This window comes from Hoplias malabaricus, chromosome 1 (assembly GCF_029633855.1).
Source record: "Hoplias malabaricus isolate fHopMal1 chromosome 1, fHopMal1.hap1, whole genome shotgun sequence".
NCBI lineage: Eukaryota > Metazoa > Chordata > Actinopteri > Characiformes > Erythrinidae > Hoplias > Hoplias malabaricus.
Genome location: NC_089800.1, coordinates 18,684,537 through 18,696,938, shown reverse-complemented (window position 1 = coordinate 18,696,938; position 12,402 = coordinate 18,684,537). Strand labels below are relative to the sequence as shown.

The window sequence follows — 12,402 nt, the reverse complement described above, 5'->3', positions numbered from 1 at the left end:
AGACAAATATAATTGAGGAATGTAATGAGATGTTTTGGACCATTTCTATTTGGAATTTGGACCCAATGGAAAGGGAAGCTTTTTAGCCCAAGGACAGACAGATGAGGGGTACAGTTTGAAAAAAATACAATAAAATAATGGAAGTGCTGGACTCGCAGCCTGACCTACTTTCTGCCAGAGCAACTCTTGAAACACCTCGGCATCATGAAAAAAAAAACACTCACTCCATCTCTCCCCTCCATTATTAATGAGTGTGCATTCACTACCATCCCCCCTATTCCTTGCTCTGAGGAGTGACTCTGTTCATTCAGTCAACTGCTGGAGGGAGGTAGAGCACCCAGGAGGCCACACTCTTTCTGTACACGAGGTGTGATAGAGAGAAGAATAGAGACAGTGTGTGTGTGTGTGTGTGTGAGAGAGAGAGAGAGAGAGAGAGAGAGAGAGAGAAAGCCAAAGCCAGGCAATCTGTATCTGTGCTAGGTTCTATACCATTGGTATAAAAGGTGTTAGCATTTAGCATTCCTTCTGCTGTAGTTGGCGCTCAATCAATCAGACACCTGTCTAGAAAAGCTGATTTGCGCTACAGTAGGAAATCCATTTTTCATTACATCTGATGGAAAACGCATGGCGCTGGGCCCACCGGCCACACAAAGCCTTGTTTTTACAAGGCGCATCTTCTGTAGCGGAAAAGCGGCGCTAGGCACTTTCCTAGTCCAAACATTATCCTCTTGCTCACTGTGTTTATGTTTCATATATTACACATCCAATATCTTGTTTGTATTGGATTATGATATAGAATGTTATTTTTCCCCAGTCCACCACCTTCTCATTTAGGACTCGTCCTCGAGGGAAAAAGTGCGGAGTTAGCAAAAGCTTGGCTAGTCTGAAACACTCTGAAATACACAGAGTGGTCTGAAGAAAAAGCAGAAAAAGCAAGACGGGAAGGTTGGTGTGCACCTCTCTTGCACAGCAGACTATATAAAAAAAGTGCTTAGGTTTGAAAATCACTTTCTATGGACACAGGGGCCACAAAGTTTGAGAGTTCCATAACAGTCCAATTATGTAACTGTACCTGGGTGCATGTGTACATGTGCCTCTCTGTTTGATATACATTGTTAACTAAAAGACTATTCAGGGTATTCTTAAACTAGTGATAAAATCACAGATGCATTTATTTCCAGTGACAGGTAGAGATTTCCAGCAAGAAGAAGCAGTGCAAATTATCGCTGTTCAGTGAAAAACATGTATCTTTACAAATAGTAACTTTACAGGAGAAGGAAAAAACCTTAAGTTTCAATAGTTTCAAAAGCTTTCAAAAGTCAATGCAAAAAGTTCATTTTGGAGCATTTCTTATTGGTCCCTTCATTAAGAAATTTTCACAAAATTTGAAGGACAGCCACTGGAGATGTTTTGCATTGGACAGTGACAAGAAGTGGGCAGTGTGTTCTCCCTGTGTCTGTGTGGGTTTCCTCCGGATGTCTGTCTGTGAGGAGTGTGGTGTGTTCTCCCTGTGTCTGCGTGGGTTTACACCTCCAGGGTGTATTCTTGCCTTGTGCTCAATGATTCCAGGTATGCTCTGGACCCACCACGACCCTGAACTGGATAAGGGTTACAGATAATGACATAATGAATGAGTGATAAGAAGTGGGACACAACAAAACTGTGAATAGTTTATCTTTAAGTTCTTATTGGTTTTGTATAAGTTATTTTGATCATTGTGATGCTCAGCTCTAATAGAGAGAAACGTGAAGGCACTGCAGAAACTGCACTATGAAACTTTTGGAGGATTGTAGGAATGATGGCTTGACTGAGTGAGTCTGGCTTCCTCAGTTTAGCCACAGGTACACCTTATATGGGCCAAATGTCAGTTGTGTTGTGGAATAAATCTGGGCCCAATTGACAATTGGCCCAGGGCTAGCCCACACTGCACCGGTCGTAACCCCAGTCAAACCCGGCTCATGAAAGTTATTTTGTGATCGGCCCACACAACAATTTCTAGTGCTGTAACGGAGCTGTACGTGCCACAATTTGAGACAGATTTTACCAAAATATGTCTGCTATCTGAGTGAGAAACTGAGCAGTGCATGGAATAACCCCTCACTGGAAACACTGTCATTAAAAACAGTGGGTTTGAATTATTGGATTTCTAATTCGCAGCAGACTTACAGCACAGTGTGAACCCAACACAGTCTGGATACAAATAGAAAAGTGTCATGGATTATTTCGAGCCAGGAAATATGATCTGCCAGGAGTAGCCTAATGTGGTGTTAGCTTTCCAAGCTAATTGAGGGTATATGGTTGAAGAGAGGTTTGTTTAGCCCTGAAAGTGATGCTAATTATCTGATCATTGAATGACATCTGCTGTCATGTTGCTATAATTACAGAAATGCTGACTAATTGGCATCTCATGGTGCGTGCGAAGGACTATAACAAAGTGAGAAGTGCTGACAAGCCGGCGGAGGGGGAGGGATACTTGGACAGACTAGCTAACACTGTGTAGCGTTACTAATCACTTCATTAAGCTGTGTGTTGAGCCTGATGGTGTCAGTTCTTTAAGGCTCAGGTATGATTTATATGATAATTCAATGTGAGGAAAAGTAAAAGTTTGTTACCTGTGTTCGTTTCTACAACACAGGAATGAAGTGGTACTATGACCCCTTTTGACCCCCTTTGGCTTGCTGTGGTAGTGCAAGGCCAGTGGGTGGTGAAATGTACGGGGAGCTGTATGTAGCTGTGAGTTATAAGCCTCTCTCTCTCTCTCTCTCTCTCTCTCTCTCTCTCTCTCTCTGTGTGTGTGTGTGTCTGTGTATGTGTGTGTGTGTCTCCCTTGTAGGAATCCTTGAATAACACGAAATTTAACATGTTACTACCCTATTCTTAAATATTCTTTTCATGTTTACCCCCAGACACTTCCTCTTAATTAAACTTTATATGTTTTGACCATTAATACATTTTATATACCTATATACCCTAATGAGACTTTTTTTTCCGAGCCAAAACATAAAAATTGAATCTAATCTGAAATTATTTTAAAGTATAGGGTGGAGCTCTGATTTAACCAGGCAAATAAATCACTCAGACTCCAAAGGCAGCAGAACCGCAGTCCAAGAACATCCTCACAATCAAGTTCCTTCAGAATTCAGAGGCTCCTTTGACTAGCGATGAAATGTTGGCAGGCAAGTCAATCCACTTTGCTTTGCTTCTCTGCTGTTGAAACTTACTTAAGACCTTTCAGCAGGCTATTCACGTTTTTGACTAAATGCTTGCCGCTAAGCTCTTTCATAAACAAACTTTCCCTTTTTTTTTCCAGAGAGTGGAGAACATAACCGCTAGCTACAGAACTGTGGCGCTAGCCCAAGGCCATAGCCAAACAATGGAGCCACGGTTCCATTGAGGAGCACGTCAGATAAACACACTGCTGATAAAACTTGACTTAGTTACTTTCCACAAGTTTTGCAGTATCGGAAAGACACTTAAAATGAGACACGTGTGTGTGTGTGAGTGTGTGTGTGTGTGTGTGTGTGTGTGTGTGTGTGTGTGTGTGTTCATTCCCTAATGCTAAATCAGACGAGGATTAGAGGCTGCTGGCTAGCAAACATCCTTGTTTACACACTCTACACTCTCAGTCAATTAGCCACGCTAAACGCTAGCAGCACTGACCTGGAACTTGCCCGGCTTTCGCCAAAACTAGCTAGCTGCCACTCAGCGATAAATGATTTAACAGAGTGCATTAGCCTTCCCTTGCCTGCAGGCCCTGGTGTCCTCTTTCAGAGCAGCTTCCTCCTGTGGGCAGAGGAGAACGTCTAGTCAGATTGACCAGAGCACCCTTGGACTAATGTGGACAAATAGGCCTTGACTACATGCCGTATAGACAGTCATCTGACCCTGCTTACGTTAGCTGATTATTGCTAGCGGGGGTCTGGAATGTGTGTATGTGTGTGAGGGTGTGGGGTGTGTTGCTATTGGGAAGATATAATTGGATCAGATCAAGTGAATACTTGGGTGATTTGAATGAAGCAATAAATACAGGTCAGTAACTCATGCCTGGTTCAGGTGTGTTGTGTTTGACTAATTACATTAAAGGAACCCTAGCTGTGGTTATGTTTTTTTCTCTCCTGGGTTCCACCTACAGTTGAGGGTGCAAATCATCTTTACCGGACTCTCCTGAAATCAAGAAAGAGCGGGAGGAAAGAAGGCGGGGGTGGTACAAAAGCTACAAAGTGCAGTTTCTGCAGTTCTAAGCAGTTCTACAGAGAATCTGTTCTCACTGATACAACTCAGTGAAACATCACAAGGATTTTGAAGGTGTAATTTTAACTACTATAATCATTCATTCATTCATTCATTGTCTGTAACCCTTATCCAGTTCAGGGTCGCGGTGGGTCCAGAGCCTACCTGGAATCACTGGGCCCAAGGCAGGAATACACCCTGGGGGTGGCGCCAGTCCTTCACAGGGCAACACACACACACACACACAGATTCACTCACACTTACGGACACTTTTGAGTCACCAATCCACCTACCAATGTGTGTTTTTGGACTGTGGGAGGAAACCGGAGCACCCAGAGGAAGCCCATGCGGACACAGGGAGAACACTTAACTACTACATAATGTTGCTTTGTTGCTTGCTTGGCTGTATTTATTAGCCTTCAGTTTAATGACAAGGCCAGAATTTGATGACAACACATGCATTACAAGCAACTGTATAATGTATCTTGGTATGAGTTTGGATACTGTTAAAGAAAGATGGTCCAAGAATGAAGATTTTAACTCCTGACCATAACTACCACATGGAAATAATAATAGGGAAAAGGGCAAAATATTCAAGAAACAAGCACAAATAACAGAGAAAGAAAAACACACACACACAATGCTTAATAAAGCTTAGCTTAGCGCTCTCAGCGGAGCACTTGCTCTGATGTATTATTTGAAGCAGGGGTTTTTTACGATACAGAGCTTGCCCTTTGTGAACACTGTAGAAGATGCTCCTGGAATCCACTGTGATGAATGGACATTTGTCTCCGAGTTTAATTTAATTTAATTTAGTCTGATTTAGGGCCACTACTGGGCCCACGTCTTTCACCTATCATTATCGGTGCTGTATGTGTTCCAGATCGTGTACAGCACATCAGGAATGACTAAACCTTCACTGCACAGGATCAGGCCACGAAAACACATCACGATTTACCACAATATTCCTGCCCTTAATCCACAACCAGTTCACCGCAGATTCAAATTCCAGATTCCATTTGATGTGCAGCGCAGAAAACAAATAAGACCGAATACAGGAGACCTGCAAGTTCAAATATTCTCGCCGTTCCACTAGCACTCCATCACTTTGCTGTTAAATAAGGCTGTAACAAGTCGCTGCAGCGAGAACTCTTCATGCCAGACAAAATTATTCTTTTTTCAAAGAACACTGGCAGGGAAAATGACTTTGCGTTCTCTATAGGAACAAAGGTCTGTTGTAGGTTTTTTGTAAAGAAGCATCCTCTTGTGAGATTTTTGAGAGTGGGGAATCTTTTAAAATTCAAGGCACCTCATGGACCTGGATTTTTCATTTTATCTTTCATTCAATCACTCACTCACTCACTCACTCACTCACTCACTCACTCACTCACATACTCACTCACTCACTCACTCACTCACATACTCACTCACTCACTCACTCACTCACTCACTCACTCACATACTCACTCACTCACTCACTCACTCACTCACTCACTCACATACTCACTCACTCACTCACTCACATACTCACTAACTCACTCTCTCACTCACTCACTCACATACTCACTCACTCTCTCACTCACTCACTCACTCACTCACTCACTTACTCACTCACATACTCACTCACTCACTCTCTCACTCACTCACTCACATACTCACTCACTCTCTCACTCACTCACTCACTCTCTCACTCACTCACTCACTCACTCACTCACATACTCACTCACTCTCTCACTCACTCACTCACATACTCACTCACTCACTCACATACTCACTCACTCACTCACATACTCACTCACTCACTCACTCACATACTCACTCACTCACTCTCTCACTCACTCACTCACATACTCACTCACTCACTCACTCACTCACTCACTCACTCACTCACTCACTCACATACTCACTCACTCACTCACTCACTCACATACTCACTCACTCATATACTCACTCACATACTCACTTACTCACTCACATACTCACTCACTCACATACTCACTCACTCACTCACATACTCACTCACTCACATACTCACTTACTCACTCACATGCTCACTCACATACTCACTTACTCACTCACTCACTCACTCACATACTCACTCGCTCACTCACTCACTCACATACTCATTCACTCACATACTCACTCACTCACTCACTCACCCACTCACTCACATACTCACTCACTCACATACTCACTCACTCACTCACTCACATACTCACTCACTCACTCTCTCACTCACTCACATACTCACTCACTCACTCACTCACATACTCACTCACTCACTCACTCACTCACATACTCACTCACTCATATACTCACTCACATACTCACTTACTCACTCACATACTCACTCACTCACATACTCACTCACTCACATACTCACTTACTCACTCACTCACTCACATGCTCACTCACATACTCACTTACTCACTCACTCACTCACTCACATACTCACTCGCTCACTCACATACTCATTCACTCACATACTCACTCACTCACTCACTCACTCACCCACTCACTCACATACTCACTTACTCACTCACTCACATACTCACTCACTCACTCACTCACTCACTCACATACTCACTTACTCACTCACATACTCACTTACTCACTCACTCACATACTCACTCACTCACTCACATACTCGCTCACCCACTCACTCACATACTCACTCACTCACATACTCACCCACTCACTCACATACTCACTCACTCACTCACTCACTCACTCACTCACTCACTCACATACTCACTCACTCACATATTCACTCACTCACTTACTCACATACTCACTCACATACTCACTCACATACTCACATACTCACTCACTCACTCACTCACTCGCTCACTCACATACTCACTCACATACTCACTCGCTCACTCACTCACTCACTCGCTCACTCACTCACATACTCACTCACATACTCACATACTCACTCGCTCACTCACTCACATACTCACTCACTCACTCACTCACTCACTCACTCACTCACATACTCACTTACTCACTCACATACTCACTCACTCACATACTCACCCACTCACTCACATACTCACTCACTCACTCACATACTCACTCACTCACTCGCTCACTCACTCACATAGCTGCTTTTAATTGACATTGTACTAGATCAGTGTCTAAGGCAGCAGTCACTAAACCCTAAACATATCAGCAGATTCAGAACCCTTACAAAACTGAAGAGGTCAGAAAGGAGTCAGAAAGCACATGCCTCGATTGACAACAAACCCAAACCCAAGACCACTGCATAAAAACATCAAAAACTAGCCTTTCTCAATTCTCAGAGCCTCCTCGCGTACAGAGGTCAGTCCACTTCTCGCATAATGACCTCCGATTACAACACAGACATTACCCAGTGTACCTTTCTGTTGTTTGTGTGTGAAATTACCAGACAGAGGGAGCACAGTGTACTCATAATGATGGTAATTGTTGTTAAGCTGTCGGAGAAGTGGCCCCACCTGATCCTGCGACTTCTTTTTCTTCTTCTTCTTGCCCCAGCAGCCTGAACTCTCTCCGTCTTTGCCATTGGTGTCGCTGCACAGAAGGCCGTCCAGCTCCTCCGTGCCCATCTGCTGTCCCTGAGAAGTTTCTGCAGCTAGTCGGTACGAAAGGTTCCTCAAGATACACACACAGTTTTCTATGGTCTGAGAGAGAGAGAGAGAGAGAGAGAGAGAGTTGGCAGTCATTCATTCACACACTAGAGTATGCACATACAGTCAGGTGCATTTTTGTTTACCGTGGTACAAATGGTACAAGCATGGTCCTAAGGTCCCTTTGCTCAAAATCACATGATGCCACCACACTGGCAGAATGAAGGATAGCATGTTTCCTCTTTGACACCTGAGGCTCAACTTGCTTGGAGGAGAACACTTATTTCTTGTTGTGTGGTGTCAGATAGCTTTGAGCTAACGGTGCTTTTCCGCTGCAGGGTACCTACACTACTCTACTAGATCCTAATCTGCTTTTCTTGCATTAGGCAAGTTTGGTACCTGGAGCCAGGTAGGTCTTTAATCCCTGCTCTCTCATGGTTCCAAGCAAGCCGAGTAGGGACCAAACCTTGATGTGTAAACCTTGCAGAGTGCTGATTGTCCAGAGAGAGTCGTCAATCTGTGAGACAAAATGCAGACATCCAACACAAACTCGCCATCTGTTCTCCAAGCTACAGCAGAGATAACATTTGTTTTACCCCAATTTACAACGACAGCTCGTAAAAGTACGCTGTGGTCTTTTGTAGAGGTTAAACTGCTCCTTGGCTCCGTGGCTGACGAAAGATCCAACGACAGCTGGACAGTGTAACAACAAACAGTCTTTCTCAACCGATGTGCAGAGCTGTGTTCAGTCCCAAACAAAAACACAATATGCGAATACATGATGAGTAAACAATGCCTAATGTTACCACTGGTAGTCCCATTAGTGACAGTGTTTGGTGACATCACCAGCTACATTTTGGGGTAGAGCTGTGGTAGTGGAAAATGAACCAGGTGCCAGTGACCAAAAAGGCACCACGCAACCCACCCCCTCAGTCTTACACAGTTGTTGTGTTAGACCCCTCTCTATATATTAGGATTGGACTTGAACTGCCAACCAGATGTCTGTCAGGTTGGATACACATATGTAAAGTATTTATATTTGTGACTTCACAAAACTCCCAACAATATGTTAGAGCTCAGTAGCCATATGGACTTTTGTATGGTAGGTTTTGACATGACTACATCGTAAATTCATAACTGTAAAGGTCGTATTGTTGTCTCGTATATTGACCCTTTTAATCTCAGATGTTAAGCAGGAGATGAGATGATGATAAAGTAAAGATGAGTCCATTTGACTGAAGAGGGCTCACTCCTCTTGTCCCATGGCAGATCTGGAGGTCAGGGTTCTTCACTCTTATACAAACAGATGACGACCTGATGGGTTTTAATGTGCTGCTGCCATCCAGAAGCATCAGGAAACAAAAGCAGTTATTACAGAACACATTGACTTATCAGATGAGACAAGGTTATGTCCTGTATAATATCACAGCACTTAGACACACCCTCCCTCTGTAACTCTCTCTCTCTCTCTGTGTTTCTTCCCCTCCTTCTTTCTCCCTCGCTATCCTTCCTTGTTGGATAAAAGTGTCAGAAAGGGCTGGATGGGTGCTATTACACATTCAAAAGTGCTTAATTATATCTCTTCCACTGTCTCCTATTTAAAAGAGATTAAAGGGAAATATGTTCAATGACCAAACAAACAAACAAAACACACAAAAAAAATCCCCCCTCCTAAAACCCAGACAAGCCAGATCCACTCCATTTAACAAGGTATTAAAGGCAGACACAACCGTGGAAGAAGAGGAATGCCTGCCAGAGGAGAAGGGGGGATAAATGCAGGGGGGAAATTACAATGAAAAATGAGTGACTCGCTGCGGCGCCTTGTTTTTCGCCGAAGACTATCCTTCCACCAAACAGGAATAATGACTGTAATCAAAGAAACGCTCTCGGAATTACGCGCTGGCATTTCAGACGTAATGAAACATATTGACTAACATCGGGCCCTCGTCTGCGCCAGGCTTCACTGACCTTGCTTTCTGCGTCCACAACAGCGCGAAGGGGAAAAACACGTCAGACCCATAATAACACGACCTGCCACTAGTCGCATCAAACTTTATTAGTTAAAGCAACTGTAGGCGGTATTTTTTATTTTAATATTACAGATTCAAACTCATTGTGATGCTTCACTAACGTGTCACAGGGGCTCTGTCATTGCTACTCAGGGATTCGCACTTCAGAAACTGCACTATGTATCATTTCCCTCCCCATTGATTTCAGCTGTAGGGGGAGCCCAGGAGCAAAAATACCAAATTTTAGTGTTGCTTTAAATGCCATTTTCACTGAAAACAAACCTGGCTCTTGTTTCTTTTTTAAAGGAGTGTGATGTAAACAAAACCTACTGACCAATCAAGCCTGTTATCAACTCATTTACATATATCTGCCTGTTCGGCTAATAGCAGTTAGGCCCCGCCCATTGTAACAGAAGTTCTAAGGAGTGTTTCAGCCAGATTGCTTTTAAACAAGGCCCAGTAAGGAGCAGCAAGTCATTGTCCATTGTCTCAGCTTCACTGACCATACAGGTCCCCTTTGCGGTTCTTCAATAACAGATCATAGTCAATATGTTGCTCTGCATACTTTGTTATTAGAGCTGGTAAAATTGATAATGAGGGTAGAAATTAAGAGGGTGGTCATCACGTTATGGCTGAAGGCTTGAATCCAGCCCTATTTGTCTTCTTGGAATAAGTAAATATCGTTTCCTGGACGTGATCAGTGACCACAGACAGTTGAATGCTTCATCCAGTCACTCGCTCCTCTTCGCTGTCTCTGCCTCTGATCTGAGTTGCAGGTCTCCAGAGCAGTGGCCTGCATCAGTACTCAGGTTGGTTTACAGTGCGCTGTTCCTCAGGTGCTGAGCTGAAAGCTGGGGCGTTGCAGCATGCACCGAGAACTGATTTTCCAGCAGCTGCAGGGAGGGCGCTTGCAGCAATTAGAACTCTGCAGGATGGCCCTAGTTCTGCACGCACACTGACCACCAGAGCCTGAGGAAAACGGCTGACTGTTGAGGCTGATTGCTGTTTTTAAACAGCCGGGAGAGCACTTGCAGTTAATATTAAATGTGTCTTACATATTAGTAATGCCCCTGGCAACCGTTTACCCCCTCATTTACCCTTCCACATTTTCCAGTAAGAAACTAAAATATTGAAATCCATCCAGGGGTCCCTCAGAGTTAGCTCAATAACTGAAGGCCAATGTTCTGGTCTGTCCAGTAAATATCCTTGGATTTTGTGTGATGTCACTGTGCACAGAAGCTGCCATTTTGAGAACATGCTCATTATTCATAAACGCACTACTCAAACAAAACTGGGATGTTTTAATTCATTTACATTTTCTCTCAAAATACTTAGTTCTCATTTGGACGTTAAAATTAATTAAATATTACTGCGGTGTCCTGACCCATTTATCTGTGTCACATTATTGGGAGCATGGGCTCTGTCCCAAACAGCACCACACAGCCTGCATAGTGCATTTCTCAGAAAATTAAACTAAGAGTAAAACATTTTGACAGTGAGACAAGGAGGCAGGAAGTTCATAGCTGAATATATGTTGTTTTAAACATATGAACAGGTTTCCATTTAATTTTATGAAAAAAAAAACTGCTTATATGGCTAACAGTGCATAACTGCCTATTCCTCCTCATTATAAAACACTGTGGCATATGTTTGCCCTACTGACATAAAGAGATGGAAGGCTTCTGTGGTTGTAAATGCTGTGAGATCCTCTCCAGCGCAGGGAATACATCCATCTTTCACCTTGTATTTATATTAGTGCTGTAATGCAAAAGAAGCATACACAGGCCCCAAAATGGCAACCACTGCAAAATAATCTAATGACTGATACATTATGATAGCATAGGCTTTACCTCTAGCATAACTATTTACACTATATATATAATTATAGTTACACAATATAGTGTTAGATACATAGTATATTTTTGCTGTCCAAAAATCTATACAAGGAAAACCCCTTTTCAAAGTAACACTATGTAATATATACCTTCAAATTCCAGCTTCAAAATCATTGTGTAGCTTTACTGATATGGACTATGTAGAACAGAGCATCTTTCATTGTTATTCCAGGCTCAGCACTACAGAAACTTCACTATGCAAAAATTGGAGGAAGGTTGAAAACCTCCCACTCTCTATTGGATTTCAATACAGAGCCCCAGGAGCAAACCCCTAAATCAGGAACCCACAAAAGGATTGTATTTCTGGAGCATTTCTATTGGTCCATTCATCATGAACTGTTCACAGATTGTGAAGGGCAACTGCTGTGTTCAAATGATGTAGTAACACACACACACACACACACACACACACACACACACACACACACACACACACACACACACACACACACACAAACAGACACCTTAAAAACGACATTTGACCAGTGATTGTATGTATGCAGACACCGGACACTCACTGAGTAAGAAGGGTGTGGTTTAGTGTATGAACTCTTTCAGTTTGCTAAGGCTCAGACAAGAACTTTCTGTTATTGTTTTAATGGGAGAAGAGACCTAACATCCCCTTACACCACAGACTCTCATGTCCACCCTCTACCC

The 12,402-nt window shown here is 43.1% G+C and overlaps 1 protein-coding gene across 2 annotated transcripts in view; it reads right to left on the bottom strand.

Moving 5' to 3' along the window:
- The window catches only part of ctnnd2a (catenin (cadherin-associated protein), delta 2a), a 386,140-nt gene that overhangs the window by 57,811 nt on the left and 315,927 nt on the right, over positions 1-12,402 (bottom strand). For both annotated transcript variants that reach the window (XM_066663258.1, XM_066663348.1), the window contains one exon: positions 7,710-7,895. In XM_066663258.1, the coding sequence (XP_066519355.1) occupies positions 7,710-7,895 (186 nt within the window). The remainder of the gene's footprint in view (positions 1-7,709; positions 7,896-12,402) is intronic.